Source organism: Hyla sarda, chromosome 7, assembly GCF_029499605.1.
Source record: "Hyla sarda isolate aHylSar1 chromosome 7, aHylSar1.hap1, whole genome shotgun sequence".
Lineage (NCBI taxonomy): Eukaryota > Metazoa > Chordata > Amphibia > Anura > Hylidae > Hyla > Hyla sarda.
This window is the reverse complement of record NC_079195.1, coordinates 169,159,714-169,179,472: the sequence shown is the minus strand read 5'-3', so window position 1 is coordinate 169,179,472 and position 19,759 is coordinate 169,159,714. Positions and strand designations below refer to the sequence as shown.

General features: G+C 43.0%; 1 protein-coding gene across 7 annotated transcripts in view; it reads left to right on the top strand.

The window, feature by feature from the left end:
* The window catches only part of LRRC18 (leucine rich repeat containing 18), a 46,978-nt gene extending 27,476 nt beyond the window's left edge, over positions 1-19,502 (top strand). For 2 of the 7 annotated variants that reach the window (XM_056529908.1, XM_056529911.1), the window contains exons 2-4: positions 9,825-9,895; positions 15,777-17,394; positions 19,059-19,502. In XM_056529908.1, the coding sequence (XP_056385883.1) occupies positions 15,781-16,560 (780 nt within the window). In that variant the 5' untranslated portion in view covers positions 9,825-9,895; positions 15,777-15,780 and the 3' untranslated portion in view covers positions 16,561-17,394; positions 19,059-19,502. Of the gene's footprint in view, positions 1-2,778; positions 2,902-8,148; positions 8,338-8,505; positions 8,559-8,875; positions 9,381-9,824; positions 9,896-15,776; positions 17,395-19,058 lie in introns of those variants that run through there. The other 5 variants (XM_056529906.1, XM_056529907.1, XM_056529905.1 and 2 more) reach the window with 5 other exon arrangements.
* The last annotated feature ends 257 nt before the right edge of the window (positions 19,503-19,759 follow it).

The following is a 19,759-nucleotide window of genomic DNA, read 5'->3' as shown; positions in this document are numbered from 1 at the left end:
GCTCCGGTGATGTCTATTACCTGTCCTCGGGGCTCCGGCCTGTCCTCTTCGAGATCCTCTGCATCGTCGGCGCTCTCCATCGATGTCATCACGTCGCTGCGCACGACGTCCCGTCATCCAATAGGAGCGGCGTGCGAAGCGACGTGATGGCGGCGATGGAGATCGCGGTTGCCTGGGAAGCAGAGGCCTTGCCGGAGCGTCGGGGACACCTCGGGAACGCGGTGACAGCGATGGACGGCGACATCCCGGGCAGCGGTGAAGGTCCGGAGCGGCGGGGACAGGTGAGTCCAACTTCCTCCAACAGTGGTCTACAACCTGCGGACCTCCAGATGTTGCAAAACTACAACACCCAGCATGCCCGGACAGCCAACGGCTGTCCGGGCATGCTAGGTGTTGTAGTTTTGCAACATTTGGAGGTCCGCAGGTTGTAGACCACTGTCTTATACTTTACATTGCACGGATCCCTCAACATGCGATGGTTTCAACAAACAATGGTCCGTTTGGAACGGATTACCATCGTATGTTGAGGGACCACTGTATCCACAAGGAAATGCTTCAGTGGATCTGTGCTGCTCAGAATTGGTGCTTATTTTGCAAAAATCAACGCTAAAATTCAAAATCCCATTGATACATGTTCATTCTTCTGGCAGAATTCAATTCCTCATCTGAAATTTTGTAGCGGAACTTTTAATTATTTTCTGTGGCATTTTCCCATTACAAGTCATGTCATTTTTGATCATATCATTTAAGGATTTCTCCTAAAGGCCGGCAGCATAAAACTGATGCAGGCATTACCACTCCGGGACACTGCGGTCTGGGCAGCTTAAAAAGGGTAATTTTAAAGAATGTGACCAACAACACAACTCACACTAACACATGCATTTTTAAGCAGGATCAATGGAGAAGAAAGCCACAAACTGGATGAAAAAAGAATTCTTTATTTCTATAGTGCACACAGATTCTGCAGCACTGTACACTCAATTGTCCCCATTGGGGCTCACAATCTAAAAACAGTATGTTTTTGGAGTGTGGGAGGAAACCCAGGCAAACACAAAGAAAATATACAAACTTGCTGCAGATGTTGTCTAATAGTGTTGGTTGCGAATATTCGCAATGCGAATTTTATTCGCGAATATTCGCGAATATAGCGCTATATATTCGTAATTACGAATATTATTTTTTATTTTATTTTTTTTATTTTTTTTCACAGTACACATCACAGTGATCACCCCTCTCTGCTTCCAGCTTGTGTGGTGTAAAGAAGGCTCTAATACTACTGTGTGAGACAGGTGTGGGAATGTTCGCATATGCTATTTTTTGCATATGCAAATTTTCGCTTATGCTAATTTTGTATATGCTAATTTTTGCATATGTTAATTTTCGCATTCGCGGATTTTCACTTATGCGAAAAGAAAACGAGAATATTACGAATATGCGAATATTCGCGAATATATGACGAATATTCGTCCATATATTTGTGAATATTCGCGAATTCGAATATGGCCTATGCCGCTCAACACTATTGTCTAAGGGCCCCAGCGCTGCAACATTGCTAACCACTGAGCCACCGTGCTGCCCTGACACCCCACTTAGAGCATGCTGAGCATTTGAAAAAACTGCCCATGACCCAAAAAAGTGCAACATGATCTATGGAGTTCTATGAGAGAAAATACCACTACATGAGCAAAAAATCAACACATCTAGAGCTAGTTACACATGTGAAAAATCATTTGTACCCTAAAGCTATGAACACGCACAACTTTTGTTTTGTGGTAGTTTGACAAGGAAAAAAAACACTAAAACTGCCCCTTCATTTCTCAAGATACAGTTTTTGGGGTGTTTATGTCCAAATAGTATTATTATAGATGTTTTTTCTCATTACATGTCCAGTGATTCTTTCATCATGTGATTCCCATTGAAGAATGATGTGTTTGTGTATTTATTTTTTTAACCTGAGAAATGAGGAAAAAACGCCACCATGTCTTCAAAAAAAGCCATAACCAGACTGCAATTTTGAAAAACTGCCACTGAGCTTTAAAACCATGTGTGTATGGCGTTTCATATTTCCCTATTGATTCCAGTTGCCTTCCAGTCCCTGCCGCTTTACTGATGTTTGTTCCTGCAAGAAGGATAGGGGATAAGATGCCTGATCGCGGGAGTCCCGCCGATTGGGACCCCTGGGATCGTGCACGCGGCACCCCGTTTGTAATCAGTCCCCGGAGCGTGTTCGCTCCGGGTATGATTACAGGTGACCACCAGGTCGGCGTCGTGTGACGTCACGCCTCCGCCCCTCAATGCAAGCCTACGGGAGGGGGAGTGATCGCTGTCATGCCAACGTCTGTCCGGGCATGCTGGGTGTTGTAGTTTTGCAACATCTGGAGGTCCGCAGGTTGTAGACCACTGTCCTATACTTTACATTGCACGGATCCCTGAACATACGATGGTTTCAACAAACAATGGTCCGTTTAGAACGGATTACCATCGTATGTTGAGGGACCACTGTACTGTAAAATACTATTTCTGCAATGTGTAATACAGCCTTACTCTTTTGATTTGATTGGAGATGTCCTGCTTCAGAGTGACCTCTTGTTTCATAGATATTCAGACTTTCCTACAGCAATAATTTAACATTTAAAATACTTTGTAAAATAGCACGTAAAAAACCCAAACATTTACATAACCGTAAGAAATAAAAAGAAATGACAGCAATTTCCACTCCTTGGGGAGTTCCACTCAAGTCTGTTTCCATTCACACTGTGTGTGTTACCTTTATTCCAGCAGCTTCCTAACAACAATGTTTATAGCAACCGAGTAAAAGAAACGCAAGTAAGCTAAAGTGTCCAAGGGAGCAAAGAGAACGCACAGCACCATTTCAGAGCTCTATATGCATCCTTCTGCCAGGTACTTTTTAATGGTTACATTAATATTGGGATTTTGCTTCGACCTAAAGTATACATAGTGTATGAAATAGAGAACGTTCACATAGCAAATTTGCTACAGAAATTCCTGAATATAAAAATGTGTCCCATACTTCTAAATAGGATTATTTCTATCCCCCTCAGAAGTATGGACCATTATTAAATTGTCTGCAGCAAATCTGACCTCTGTGAACCTATCCTAAGGGTGGGGTGGGACAGACAAAGAATCTATAAGGCGAGGTTCACACTACAGCTGGAAAGATTCCAAGTAGACTGTACTTACATATTACAATGTATTCTAGATGCATTCTGCTGAAAGAATTATCAAGGTCATTCTTTTAGTGTTAGAGTCCCGTAGTGTATACTTAGCCTTAACCCCTTAAGGATCCAGGGTTTTTCCATTTTTGCATTTTCATTTTTTTCCACCTTAACTTTAAAAATCATAACTCTTTACATTTTGCACCTAAAAATCCATATGATGGCTTATTTTTTGCGCCACCAATTCTACTCTGTAATGACATCAGTCATTTTACCCAAAAATCTACTGCGAAACGGAAAAAAAAATCATTGTGAGACAAAATTGAAAAAACAAACAAACGCCGTTTTGTAACTTTTGGGGGTTCCGTTTCTACGCAGTACATTTTTCTGTAAAAATGACACCTTATCTTTATTCTGTAGGTCCATCCGATTAAAATGATACCCTACTTATATAGGTTTGATTTTTGTCGTACTTCTGGAAAAAAATCATAACTACATGCAGGAAATTCAAGCTTCAGATTTTGAAATAGAAGTAATTTACAAATCTGTTTGACTTTCTGGCACCAGTTGATTTGAAAACATTTGTTTTCCACTTGTTTCCACCGGAGTTCCCCTTTGAGTACATGGAAGTTCTAGCATATTAGAGAAAATTGTCAGTGTCTTAGGTTACTTGTATTTAGAAGTCACCACAAATCGTGCAAATTGGGCCAAATTTCTAATAGACACCATTGTCTTTCTTATGACATCTGTATATGTTTACACATATATTCTGCTTCCAAAAATAGTAAGTCTTTATCCTGAATACAAATCTAGCATTTTAAGTATTTATTTAGCAGTGCTTGTGAAGCCTTTTTTGCTCTAAAATGCTGTAGTCAGTGTTGCACTAGCTTGTAGCACGCAGCACATATCATCACTGCCTGTGGCATTGTAAGTTGAATGTGGCCAAGGAAAATTAAAAATCCCTTAACCTGAGGCTATTGTAAGATTTCTTTGGTGAAAATCAGCAATTCTGGACATTGGTATTTTTTCTACCTTTAAACTATTCACCGTGCAGTTTCACTAATGTCATATTTTACCAGTTTTCCTCGGTAATACTATATAATGATATTTATTTTTATTTTCTATTATTTTATTTAAAAGTGGGAGGGGGGGTAATTTGAACTTTTATTTTGGAGGCATGTTCACATAAAAAAAAAAAAAAAAATTTACAGTTTTTTCCACAATTTTTAAGTCCCCCATTACACACAATCTTTTGATTGCATACACTGTTCAGTGTTATGCCATAGACATACAGGCTGCCTTGGTTTCCTATATTTCAGAAGCATTAATTGGATGGCAAAGAGGAGGATAAGTGACCTCCAGCTGTCATCCTAGCTGGTCAAGACCCCATGATTACCCTGTGGAGTTCCCGAGTAGCCTCCCAAAGCCACCAGCCCCAATTTTGATTGCAGGCTCGAAAGGGTTAAAATCGGGCATCAGCAGGATCGCCGCTGCCCAGCATTGTCAGTGAGTCTTGGCTGCTGATAGCAGCCAATTCTCACCATCTATAAAGCAATTTCTACTTCACAGAGCGTTAAAATGGCAGGAGATAACTATATGTCCTGTAATGCTAACGTATTCCTGCCCATGTTGTTATTATTTGTCGCAGGGTAGGAATGAGTTAACCCTGGTGTTTTTTTCCCAAATCATAGTAAGCCCTAGGTGTTTGTCCAAAAGGTCCTACAATTTTGCCAATATTGTATCAAAAAATTCAAATTTGTTTTGTTGAACAGTTTTTGATGTGACTTTTGCTTCTTGGTGTGTTTTTAAAAGGCACCTAGTAGCTTAAAGCACAAAAGACTTTTCTTCAACCAGCAATAATGTGCAAGAAGAAAAGCTGAGCATTAAAGGGGTATTACAGGAATTTTTTTTATTTGACTATGCTACAGGGGCTGTAAAGTTAGTAGAGTTCATAATATAGTGTCTGTACCTGTGTGTGACGGTTTTCTCACAATTCTTATGTGATTTTCACCCCAATATTTATTTTTTACAGCATACAAAATGACTGTTTATTTTTCCCAGGTTGCAATGCGGCCGAGACCTTACATCACTAGTCAGCTGATGACAGGCAGCCTGTCTGCTTTAATGGGTGGAGCGATCGTTGGTGGGAGAGAGATCAATCTGCAACTAATGCAACAGCTGTAGGCACCCTGATTGAAAAACACAGGTCTTTTGAATGGACACAGCTCATTTATGTTTCAAAGGGTGGTGTGGCTGATGTATGGGAGGGAGGAAAATGGAATTATGGGATTTGTAGGCAAAGAGGAAACTCAAACAAAAAATGCCAGTTAACAAAAAGCTAGCCACAGTGTTATGGTAATCTCACAACATACTAAAATCACCTTATGGGGGATAACCCCTAACTGGACAGTGTCACAGCCTATTCGAAGCTTCACCACACTCAATGTTAGTACCGCAAATAGTTAGGCATATAAGGCAAAAAATTATCAACAGTCAGTGTAAACACTTACTCACATTTCTTTTGCATCACATAAATTACGTAAAGAATTCCATTCATTAATATTCTTCATTCAGATGCAGATACATGAATTCATATGGAGGAATGCTGTATTTCTCCTTCTTGCACACTCCTTGCCTGCTTTTCCATTCTATGTTTTTAGAGACCATGTGCAATTAAGGAGGTATGGCTTCTAAAATATTGTGTGGCAGAACATTCAATATTTAACAAATATATAGTGCTATATTCGCGAATATTCGCGAATATGCGATATTCGCGAATAAAATTTGCATTGCGAATATTCGCGAGCAACACTAGTTGCATAACTACAAGTCCCAGCATACCCTTTCGCTGTTCAGGCATGCAGAGAGTTGTAGCTTTTTGCAACAGATGAAGGCACATTGGGTGCAAAACACTGAGTTTGTTACCTAAATCAGTGTTTCGCAACCAATTTCCCTCCAGCTGTTGCAAACTACAACTCCCAGCATGCACTGATAGACCATACATGGTGGGAGTTGTAGTTTTGCAACAGCTGGAGGCACACTGGTTGCGAAACACTGAGTTAAGTAACAAACTCTCAGTGTTTTGCACCCAATGTGCCTTCATCTGTTGCAAAAAGCTACAACTCTCTGCATGCCTGAACAGCGAAAGGGTAACAGTGCGCCTCCAGCTGTTGTAGTTTTGCAACAGCTGGAGGTTTGCCCCCACCCCCCACCCATATGAATCTACAGGGTACATTTACACGGTCGGGTTTACAGTGAGTTTTTTGCTGCAAGTTTGAGATGCAGAAAATTTTCCGCTGCAGCTCAAACTCCCAGCGGGAAACTCGCTGTGAACCCCCGCCCATGTGAATGTACCTTAAAAACATTACACTACACTACACCTACACAAAATAAAGGATAAGAAACTACATATACACACCCCCTACACAGTTACGCCCCCCCCCCCCAATAAAAATGAAAAACATCTGGTATGGCAGTGTTTCCAAAACGGAGCCTCCAGCTGTTGTAAAACAACAACTCCCAGTATTGCCGGACAGCCATTGACTGTCCAGGTATGCTGGGAGTTTTGCAACAGCTGGAGGCACCCTATTTGGGAAACCCTGCCGAAGGGTAATTTTGGTATCGGGGGCAAGTGTAATTCTTGCATCCGTGTCCGTCCCTATGCAAATCCCTAATTTAGGCCTCAAATGCACATGGCGCTCTCTCACTTCGGAGCCCTGTTGTATTTCAAGGCAACAATTTAGTGCCAGATATGGGGTATTTCCATACTCGGGAGAAATTGCCTAACAGTTTTTGGGGGGCGTTTTCTCCTATTACCCCTTGTAAAAATGTAACATTTGGGGAAAAAACTGCATTTTTATGAAAAAAAAATTTCCATCTACACATCCGACTTTAACGAAAAGTCGTCAAACACCTGTGGGGTGTTAAGACTCACTGTACCCCTTGTTACATTTCTTGAGGGGTGTAGTTTCCAAAATAGTATGCCATGTGTTTTTTTTTTCTGTTCTGGCACCATAGGGGCTTCCTAAATGCGACATGCCCCCCCCAAAACAATTTCAGCAAAATTCACTCTCCAAAATCCCATAGAGCACTTTACATCTACATATGAGGTATTGAGAAATTGGGTTACAAATTTTGGGGGATTTCTCTCCTTTTACCCCTTTTAAAAATTACAAAAAATAGCTCTACAAGAACATGTGAGTGTAAAAAATGAATATTTTGGATTTTCTCCTTCACTTTGCTGCTATTCCTGTGAAACACCTAAAGGGATAACACACTTTCTGAATGTCATTTTTAATGCTTTGAGGGGTGCAGTTTCTATAATGGGGTCATTTATGGGGTATTTCTAATATAAAGGCCCCTCAAATCCACTTCAAAACTGAACTGGTCCTTGAATAAATTTCCGTGAAAATTTTGAAAATTGCTACTATACTTTGAAGTCCTCTAATGTCTTCAAAAAGTAAAAACAGGTCAACTTTATGATGTCAACATAAAGTAGACATATTGTATTTGTGAATCAATATAAAATGTATTTGAAATATCCATTTTCCTTACAAGCAGAAAGTTTCAAAGTTAGAAAAATGCTAACTTTTCTAAATTTTCATGAAATTTGGGGATTTTTCACCAAGAAAAAGATGCAAGTAACAACGAAAATTTACTAGTATGTTAAAGTAGAATATGTCACGAAAAAATCTCAGAATCAAAATAAAAGGTAAAAGCATCTCAGAGTTATTAATGCATACAGTGAGAGTGATCACAATTGCAAAAAAGTGCTGAGTCTCTAAAGGGGTACTCTGGTGGTTAATTTTTTGACTATATGGCATCTTCTTTGTAAGTTTAGTTTTTTTGCAATATACATGTGTTACATGTTTTGGCAGCATGTGTGTGTTTTTCTTACCTGTTTGTTGGGTAGGAAGTTCTGTAGTTCAGAGGGTTTTCTTTTACTGTTGTCCTCAGTTCTGAGTCTGTTGTGGACAAGATGTCACATCTTTTTTTTCTCTCTGTCTGCATGAGAGGAATAAGCCACGCCCCCTCATCTCATCCAGCTGAGTACACAGCTCCTAACCTCCCCTCCCCCCTGCTCTGTATTATAAGGACTCAGATCTGCACAGGAGAAGAAACACAGAGAAGATAAGTGTTATCTGAAGGGGAGGATGAGAAAGTGCACAAACTGGGGATGTATAGACTGCAGGGGAATAAATCTCATACTGGGAATGATCTCTATGGGGGAGATTTATCACAACCTGTGCAGAGGGAAACTTGCCCAGTTGCCCATAGCAACCAATCAGATCTCTTCTTTCATTTTTCACAGGCCTTCATAAAAATGAAAGCAGCAAGCTGATTGGTTGCTATGGGCAACTGGGCAAGTTTTCCTCTGTACAGGTTTTGATACATCTCCCCCTATATGTGAAGATGGAGGGAGGGACTCCTGAATGACACATGCTGGGAGTTGTAGTCCCTGTTGTGTGTGTGTGTGTGTGTGTGTGTATGCTAGTGTTTACAAACCAGTGTGCCTCCAGCTGTTGCAAAACTACAACTCCCAGCATGCTCTGACAGACTTTTGGCATGCTGGGTGTTGTAGATTTGCAACAGCTGGAGGCACACTGGTTGGGAAACACTGTTCTAGCCTATTCAGCATACACATCATGTTACACCAGTGTTTACATACCAGTGTGCCTCCAGCTGTTGCAAAACTACAACTCCTAGCATCCCCAAAGGCTGTCAGGGCATGCTGGGAGTTGTAGTTTTGCAACACCTGGAGGCACCCTGGTTGGGAAACACTGGTGTATGCCCTACAGAGGTGTGGTGAACTACAACCCCCAGGAGACTACAGATGCTGCATGCTTGTGTTATATCACAGACTGAAGACTCCTGAATGACACATGCTGGGAGTTGTAGTCCCTTTTGTGTGCATATGACAGTGTATCCCAACCAGGGCTGATTTATATCAGTGTGCTGTGTATAAGGGGGCCGACACGGGAAAATAGTAGGATGGGTAAAGGGTGGAGCAAACAAACAAAACAAAAAAGGAGCCGCCCCAAACCAGCAAGGCATGTGGCATGCTGGGATTTGTAGTTTTCAGCACAGCAAGAAACAGGAAATAGAAGCAAAAATAGGAAAACAAAGTGGGGGATAAAAAGACAACAAAGAACGGAAATAGAGTAGGCTAAACAACAAGAATAGAAATGAAACAAAACAAATAGGGTAAGTCAAAAACGGAAAAACACGTTGACCACCGGAGTACCCCTTTAAGTTGAAAATGGGCTGAGTCCCTAAGGGGTTAAATGGGGTCCGGCGGGGATCTGGTAGTTTACTGGATAAAAATAAATTGAGCATGCACAATTTTTTTCTCCACTTTTTTTCTCCCGTTGTTTTGACAGAATTGCCAGTGAAGCTCCATATAGTGGGGCCGGACAGCAATGTGAAAGAGGCTTTACTATCAGCCACACAACAAATTCTTGTTCTAGCTGGAACCATTGTACTGGACTTTTTACTCCTCTTAGATACCCAAGCACTGATCCACCTCCTTCTTCTGCACCTCCTATAGCCGATGGGCAACAATAAATACTCTATCACTATAAATGACTGAACAGTGGACTGTTGCATCTCAATTATTACCTCACATGAATTATCTATCCCTTTGTTTAGGTATAAAGCTACAGAGTCAGGCACAAGAAAGAAAGAACCTAAGTGCTTGTTTCAACCAGAAGCATAAAAAGGTAAGTCATATAGATTAAAGGGGGTATTCCAGGCAAAAACTTTTTTTTATATATCAACTGGCTCCAGAAAGTTAAACAGATTTGTAAATTACTTCTATTAATAATCTTAATCCTTCCAATAGTTATTAGCTTCTGAAGTTTTCTGTCTAACTGCTTTCTGATGACTCACGTCCCGGGAGCTGTCCAGCTCCTATGGGGATATTTTCCCATCATGCAAGGGATATTCTCCCATCATGCACAGCTCCCGGGACGTGACATCATCATTGAGCAGTTAGACAGTAAACTTCAGAAGCTAATAACTATTGGAAGGATTAAGATTTTTTAATAGAAGTAATTTACAAATCTGTTTAACTTTCCAGAGCCAGTTGATATATATAAAAAAAAGTTTTTGCTTGGAATACCCCTTTAATGGAATAAATAGATATTGAAGTAATGTACATTGTAGAGAACTAGGTGGAACAGTCATCTCCTGGGTAGATGAGTCCCCTACAGCAGGCACAGAAGAAAAATGCAGACCACATAGCAGGGTTTTGGTGCAACCATCTTCAGCTAGTTTTATTATTACCACACGGTACTTCCACCATCTTCTCTAGTCTGGGCTGGTTTCACACTGCGTTAGTGTCCACCTGACATATATCTGGAACCTTACTACACTTTTGACCTTACAGTGACAAGCATGGGGGAAACATGCTGAAAAGAAGTAACGTCACTTTTTAGTGCTTTTCAGAGCAATGGGGGCTTTAGGGTTGACCCCTGAACTGGCCTGAGCTCACCAAAAACTCCAAGCATAAGTTTTAGTTGAAATCTATGCCAGCTCTGAGCATTTCAGTAAGGTGCACAATGCAGCTAAAATGCACCCATATTTATTAAACACCTCTAGATATATTTGAGAGGGATTTTACTTAACTGTTTTAATATGTGTAGTAGGGGGGCAGGGGGCTGTGAGATGTCGCAAGGAAAGCAACAGATGACATGATAACCCACGTCTATCACGTGATTTGCTTATTGTGTCAATCAAGCACAAGGCCAAAAGGACACAGCCAGAGACACAGATAAATGGGTACTGACGTCACCCACAGTGTTCAGAGGGCTGGAAACTTGTGCAGAGAGAGAAATAGGGACAGTTAGTGATTAGAAAGAGAGACATTGTGTGTGTGTATGAGCAGGATTCAATCCCCATACAAGAAGAATCCTATAGGGGCTCCTATTAGGGATCGACCGATTATCGGTATGGCCGATATTATCGGCCGATAATCATGATTTTGGGCATTATCGGTTTATCGGCAATTACCTTGCCGATAAGCCGATAATGCTCCGCCCCCTGCACCGTGACCGCACGCCCCCGACCCACCGCACTGCACCGCGACCACCCCCCCCCCCCGACCCACCGCACCGCGTCGCACCCCGCTGGGCGGTATAACGGTATGAACCGGATACCGTTTTTTTTTTCTCCCACGGTATGGATTTTTGCCCATACCGCTATACGGGTCGGGTCGGGCCCCTCCCCCACCCTACGAGTAAATAAAAAAAATTAAACTTACCCGTAATGGGGGTGGTCCGGGCCATCCATCCTTCCTGTAGTGTTCGGCGGCATTCCGGGTGGAGGGTGAACCGGTCCGTACTGTCCTTCTCCGGGGGTCATCTTCTCCACCACGGGCAGGCTCCGGCCTAGTACGCTGCATAGACGCCGCTACGCCGTGACGTCAGGTGCGTCGCTGCGCACGGGCGTCACTGCACAGCGGCGTCTATGCTGCGTTAGTAGGCCGGAGCCTGCCCCGAGTGGAGAAGAGGACCCTCGGAGAAGAAGGACAGCCCGGACCGGTTCACCCTCCACCCGGAATGCCGCTGGACACTACAGGAAGGATGGATGGCCCGGACCACCCTGACAGGTAGGGGGAGAGAAGCGGGTGGTGGCGGCGGCGGCCTATGGCACCGCAAAAGCCACTGCAGTGCATTGATTTAAAGCGCCGCTTTAAATCAATGATCTGCAGCGGTGTCTAGGGGGGATAAATAGCCGATAACTTATACCGGAATATCGGTATAAGTTATCGGCTATCGGCCCTAACCTCCACCAATTATCGGTATCGGCCCTAAAAAAAATGATATCGGTCGATCCCTAGCTCCTATACACCAAAACAGCATATAAGGAGGGGTCATGTTAATCATAGCCTCGGCAAGGCTCATCTTTTGCTACCACAAATCCACAGCCTTTTTCAAGGCTCATTCCTGAATATAACTGCATTGAATAGTTTTCCTGAACCAGCTCCAGTGAGGTGCATTGATCTGTGCCACCCAACTACAAAGCATATTCAAGTGGCACCTATATACTTTTAGGTTCTGTCAACACAGTAGTGAATATAATAGATTTCCGCAAACACTTTCAGTACGCATTGTGCTGTCAGTCCTGCCACCCAAAAAGCGTGTTTAAGTTACACGTATCTAGCCTGTAGTGTTATGCAGTTCTGGTGCATTTAATATTGCTCCGCAAACACCTTCAGTACTCATTATCCTGTCTTCTTTGCCACCCAAAAAGTGTGTTGAAGTAACACGTATCTTGCCTGTAGTGTTATACAGTTCTGGTTCATTTAATATTGCTCCGCAAACACCTTCAGTACTCATTGTCCTGTCTCCTTTGCCACCCAAAAAGTGTGTTTAAGTTACACATATATAGCCTGTAGTGTTATACAGTTCTGGGTCACCTGGTCGGTGGTATGTGTATGTGGTATCTGCGGGCTGTACTTGCTTCCTGTACTTGAAAAAACCTCAAGAGTCCAGAGTGTCAGTAAGCAAGGACACTCTGGACTCTTGAGGTTTTTTCAAGTACAGGAAGCAAGTACAGCCTGCAGATACCACATATGCATACCACCGACAAAATGGACTTACAGTACAGCGGAGGCTTTAAGTAACCGTGAAACTGTACGAATGTATTTTGATTGAACATGATCTGACAGCTGAAATATTTTCATTTGGAAGGGAAAATAACACTTACCAGTATACATCCATTTGTTTTCCATATAATTCCACATTATACTGTGTTAGAAAAGAGCAAGAAGGATGTTATACAATTTAGCCGCGCTACACCAATAAAGAACAGAACTGTGTACCTAAAAAAGGACTTTACACTTTCTCTATAGGATCGTATAAGAGTAAGTGGAGCTGGAAGTTCTTGTTACTTAAAAGGAGATATATGTGCACTACTTCATTTATCTACCGATATAGTGGACAATGATATGCATTCTTTTTAGTGGAGACAACACTCTCATTTCTGTTAGTGGTCTGGTGTAAGATACACATCAGGATCACAGTATGTGTTTTATTTTTCCTATCTAAGCGCCGATACGCATTTTTATATTATATATGGTCTTAATTTATTGATGGTAGAGCTGAGATCCACCTTGTCGTATCTAGGCAGCTGGTTAGGGCATGTTCAGCGCCAATGTTATATCTAAATTTTTTCCAAATTTGTAAATCATTTCTATGAAAAAAATCTTAATCCTTCCAATACTTATCAACTGCTGTATGCTCCAGAGGATGTTATTTTATTTTTATTTTATTTTATTTTCTGTCTGACCACCCTGCTGACACCTTTGTCCATGTCAGGAACTGTCCAAAGCAGGAGATATTTGCTATGTGAATTTGCTCCTACCCTGGACAGTTTCTAAAATGGACCGAGGTGTCAGCAGAGAGCACTGTAGTCAGACAGAAAGGAAATTCAAAAAGAAAATAACTTCCTGTGGAACATACAGCAGATGATAAGTACTGGAAGGATTAAGATTTTTAAATAGAAGTAATTTACAAATCTCTTTAACTTTCTGGCACCAGTTGATTAAAAAAAAATATTTTCCAGTGGAGTAACCCTTTAATTTTTAAGGTGTCTCAAGCAGCTGATTTACGCAGACTACTACAACTTCCTACATTAAAATGGTACTCTGCTGGAAAACATTAATTGCTGTATACTACAGAGGAAGTTCTTTTCTTTTTAAATTTCCTTTCTGTCTTACCACAGTGCTCTCTGCTGACTCCTCTGTCCATTTTAGGAACTGTCCAGAGTAGGAGCAAATCCCCATAGCAAACCTATACTGCTCTGGAAAGTTCTGGACTGCACTGTGGTCAGACAGAAAAGAGATTTAAAAAAAAACTTTCCCTGGAACATACAGCAGCTGATAAGTACTTGAAGGATTAAGATTTTTAAATAGAAGTAATTTACAAATTTGTTTTACTTTCTGTCACCAGTTGATAAGAAAAAAGTTTTCCAGTGGAGTACCCCTTTAAGCCACTATGACATTTTTCTTGGAAGTTTAAGCCAGGTCTACTCATACACAACCCATGCATGTCAGCATCACCAGTCTAGGAACCATATCATTTAATTTTTTTTAAATTTAATTTAAAAAGCACCACCTTCCTGCTACTACCAGTCCGCCATCTCATGCTGTACACTGGTAACATCAGTCAGCCACCACCTGCTGTATGCTGGAACTACTAGTAACACCATATCCACCATCACCCTACTTCCAGCCAGGCCTACACATACACAACCCATCATCCACAAAAAAAGGAATCATTTTTGGCACGCTTGGAAAAAGCCACTGCTTCTTCCCATGCATCCATGTGCATATTAACACCGGCAGGCATCTAACGACAACCAGGGATACTTTATGCCGCTTTATTTTGGTGTGAATAAGCCTAAATAATGGTAATAGTTACCATGAGTTACTGCATGTTGCTATAACTGAGCCATAAAAACACCTTAAGGGAGCATTCACACATGCATATATTTGCTGCAGATCTGATGCAGATTTTCTGCTGCAGATTTTGCTGCCCATTGACTTCAAAGGGAAGTTAAATCTGCTGAAGCAAATCAGCAGCAGATCTGCAGCATAAAATACACACGTTTGAACGCACCCTAAAACTAATTGAATACATTCCTAACAGTGTTAAACAGGGGTTTAGGGGTGTTAGGTGGTGTTAAAAAAAACTTGTTTAGGGGCTGATTTCATTGCTGGCAAACTGAACTTTTCAAAAGTTTGCTCAACTCTACTTGCAACCATAGCTGGAGATTTCTAAGCCAAGTTGGCTGCCCTAGCCTTGTATTTAAGTACCATGAAAAAGGCAAAATAGGATTGTGGGCACTCCCCTGGCACTTATACTGAGTTCCCATGCCCTGGTAGTTTTCCCCTTGGGGACTGCTTCACTAATAGGCAGGGATAACACTGTGCAGGCTGTGACACAGACAGGAATGGCAGGCAGGAATTGCTATATTTCTGCAATATACCTCCTTGCAGTCCAGGATTTTGGACAGTCCAGGTGCTCATCAGTGGGCTCATCAGTGGGCTTACTTAGGTCTGTACAGGATGCAAGTTTATGACTCCCATATGCGAAGGTACAGGCATTGCCTAGCAAAGAACGATGATCCAGCACTTCGAATCGACAGCTTTATTGAAGATCACTTGGACACCATAAAACCGACCATACCATCAGACACGTTTCGAACGCGTGCGCTCTTCCTCGGTAACCGAGGAAGAGCGCATGCGCTTGAAAGCGTCTGATGGTATGGTCGGTTTTATGGTGTCCAAATGATCTTCAATAAAGCTGTTGATTCGAAGTGCTGGCTCATCCTTCTATGCTGAACTTGGTGTGCTTTGCCGGGAGCAGATCTGTGCACTACATTGGAGTGGTGAGCTGGATTTCTTCTCTACAGGTATTGCCTAGCCTGCAATTCCGACCAGAGATATTGTAGTATGAACCCAGCCTTATAGTTATATTCAAATAATTTTTTGCATCTCAACTGGGAGCAGCATAAACAGTTTCTTTAAAGATTTTATTTTTGTAGCGGTCAGTACTATTTATATCTCACATTCTTAAACATGTTATTTGTTTCCAGGAAAATGAAAAAAGGCAAAGGAAGCCCTAAGGGTAAGAAAATTACCCTGAAAACAGCCAAGAATTCCATCCGTATCACATTTGATGGGAAACGAAGACTAGATCTTTCTAAAATGGGAATTGCTGCCATCCCAAAATGCTTATTGAAACTCAGTGATATAGAAGAGGTGGATCTCAGTAGAAACTTAATACGTAAGATTCCTGATTGGATACAGCGTTTCCAGAATCTACGATGGCTTGACTTACACAGCAATCAAATAGAAAAACTTCCAGAATCCATAGGCCAACTAAAAAATCTTCTATACTTAAATGTGTGTAACAACAAATTAACCGCAAATGGTGTTCCTATAGAAGTGAGCCACCTGAGCAACTTACGTCAACTTAACCTTGGACTTAACCACATTGATATGCTGTCAACCACATTGGGGAATCTAAAAGAGCTTAAGGAAGTGGGCCTTTTTGATAATCAACTTACTTCTGTGCCCCCCAGCATACTGAAGCTGCCTAAACTGAAGAAGCTTAACACCAAGAGAAACCCTATCCAAAATACAGAAGAAAAAACAGAGGAAGAGCAAGAGGAAACCATCCAAAGAGTTAAATCTCTTCATCTTGTGAATGAGAAGGATCTGTGTAGTCCTTGTCTTGCAAAGTGCCAGATGAATAAGAATAAGCAGAAGAAGCTGAAAAATCTTATGACTACAATGAGACATCCTTTTGCTAACAATCTTATTTCTCCAAACTCTACAGCCAAGGAGACATTAATAAATGAAGATGAATTCATGTAAAAATAAAAAATACAGTAAAACAGTAAAATAACAATAGATGGTAAAATGTAATTAAAGCAAATCTGTCACTTGAAAAATGCAAATAGAACCAACAGGATTGTGACATACTCTTCAATGAAAGGATACCAATAATACTTGTGAATTGTGTGCAAGTGTTTATTCAGCTGAAAGATGTATTTTTATGGGCAGGTAAATTGTTAGAGAGAAATGACCTAAGGTCTTCTGTGCGCTAGAGCCACAGTGTCTCTGTGCTGTAAATGACTGCCCTTCTGCCCATTGACAGATGGGCCAGGCTCGGCTTAAGTCACTGAACCAGGGGCGGACATATCGCCTGTGCAGCCGGTTCAGCTGCACAGGGGCCCAGCGTGGGAGGGGGCCCGGCCCGCCCTCACACGCTGGGCCGGTCCTACCATCGGACCCAGTGCACAGGGCCGCCATCAGGGGGTAAACCCATACACTTGTATGGGGCCTGGAGCTTCAGGGAGGCCCGGACGTCCCTGTACTTTTTTTTTCCGGCTAGTCAGTGAGTGACTGCGACTGTCACTCACTGACTCCTGGCTGGGTACCCGTCAGAACTATGACCGGGCCTCATAGTCTGGGGGGCCCGCAGGACTATGAGGCCTGCTCTTTCTAGGGCGCGGGCCCCTTAAGAAGTACGGCAGGGCCAGACAGGCCAGGGGCTGATGGGAGTCGACGTGCCCCGCGCAGGCACGCACGTCTACTCCAGTCACCTGACCTGTCCCGGCGCAATCTCCAGTCCAGCAGCCTCCCGACGGATCCTCCCCGTGCAGTGACACTCTGACAGGAGCAGCAGCTGCACCGAACCCCGGCAGGGTGAGTGAACGGGGGGTGTGTGTGTGGGGGGGGGGGGGGGGTTGGATGGGGGCTATGTTGTTTGCAGACTACAATGGTGATGAGAGGTGCAGGGGAACTGGTGCTTGGGGTGTTATAGGGGTGATGAGAGGGGGGGGGTTATGGGGGTAATGAGAGGTGCAGGGGGTGTTATGGGGGGATGAGAGGTGCAGGAGGGTGTTATGGGGGGATGAAAGGTGCATGGGGAGGTTATGGGGGTGATGAGAGGTGCAGGGGGTTATGGGGGTAATGAGAGGTGCAGGGGGTGTTATGGGGGTAATGAGAGGTGCAGGGGGGGTGTTATGGGGGGATGAGAGGTGCAGGGGGTGTTATGGGGGGATGAAAGGTGCATGGGGAGGTTATGGGGGTGATGAGAGGTGCAGGGGGGTTATGGGGGTGATGAGAGATGCAGGGGGGGTTATGGGGGTGATGAGAGATGCAGGGGGGGTTATGGGGGTGATGAGAGATGCAGGGGGTGTTATGGGGGTGAAGAGAGATGCAGGGGGCATTATAATAGTGATGAGGAGAGGTGCGGGGGTTATAGAAGTGATGAGGAGAGGTGCGGGGGTTATAGTAGTGATGAGGAGAGGTGCGGGGGTTATAGTAGTGATGAGGAGAGGTGCGGGGGTTATAGTAGTGATGAGGAGAGGTGCGGGGGTTATAGTAGTGATGAGGAGAGGTGTGTGGGGGGGTTATAGTAGTGATGAGGAAAGGTGTGTGGGGGGGTTATAGTAGTGATGAGGAGAGGTGCGGGGGGGTTATAGCAGTGATGAGGAGAGGTGCAGGGGTTATAGTAGTGATGAGGAGAGGTGTGGGGGGGTTAGAGTAGTGATGAGGAGAGGTGTGGGGGGTTATAGTAGTGATGAGGAGAGGTGCGGGGGTGGTTATAGTAGTGTTGAGGAGAGGTTTGGCAGGGGTTATGGGGGTGATGAGGAATGATGAGGACACAGAGGATAAGAGGTATTATATTTAGTGGATACAGTGTGTGGCAGGATTATATTTAGTGGGTACAGTGTATAGCAGTATTATATTCAGGGTACAGTGTGTGGCAGGATTATATTTAGTGGGTACAGTGTATAGCAGTATTATATTCAGGGTACAGTGTGTGGCAGTATTATATTTAGTGGGTACAATGTGTGGCAGTATTATATTCGGAGTACAGTGTGTGGCAGTATTATATTCAGGTTACAGTGTGTAGCAGGATTATATTTAGTGGATACAGTGTATAGCAGTATTATATTTAGTGGGTACAGTGTACAGCAGTATTGTATTCAGGTTACAGTGTCTGGCAATATTATATTTAGGGTACAGTGTGGGGGCAGTATTTTATTTAGGGTACAGTGTGTGACAGTATTTTATTTAGGGTACTGTGTGGGGCAGTATTATATTTAGTGGGTACAGTGAATAGCAGTATTATATTTAGTGGGTACAGTGTATGGCAGTATGCTATTCATGGTACAGTGTGTGGCAGTATTATATTCAGGGTACAGTGTGTGGCAGGATTATATTCAGGGTACAGTGTGTGGCAGTATTATATTTAGTGGGTACAGTGTATAGCAGTATTATATTCAGGGTACAGTGTGGGGCAGTATTTTATTTAGGTTACACTTTCTGGCAAGGTTATAATGATTACTGTCTTCATGCAGAGGATGAGGATCTGCTGACAGTGAGGAGCCAATGATGTCTGCATGTCAGACTCTGCAGAGAAGATGGAGCTGGGGGAAGACCTGGTCTCTGGACGAGATGAAGAAGAAAAGAAGACGTCACTCAGGTCACTGACATCATTGTGTGTTCTTATGACTGTCCCATCAGAGCTGTAGTTACTTGTAAGTTCTGCAGTGATGATGGGTAAAACTGTGTCCAATCTGTGTCTCTTCAGCTGTTACAAAACCACAACTCCCATTGCCTGAGGCTCTCCAGACATGATGGGAGTTTTAGCTTTCCAACAGCTGGAGAACCACTTCAACCGAGGTGATCGGTGGGGGTCTCAGGCCTTGAGTTGTGTAAGGGGCCCCGAAATTTCTGATGGCAGCCTTGCCAGTGCACATATGACAGGGAAACCAGTCTTGCCCAGTCACTAAACTGCTACTTACATCTGCCCATGGGGACTTCCTGGCTGAGGTGTGTGCAGTGAGTGACGTCATCGCAAGCACCTGGACGCTGACGTCCAGCGCAGAGCATGCGATGATGTCACTTATAGCGCGCACCTCTGCCAGGAAGTCCCCATGGGCAAATGTAAGTAGTGCAGGCCAGGTAAGAGTGTGTGGGTGAGTGAGAGTGTGTGTGTGTTTGTTTGTTGGGGTTATGCTACGCTACCTTATGTGGGGAATCTATGCTACCTAATGTG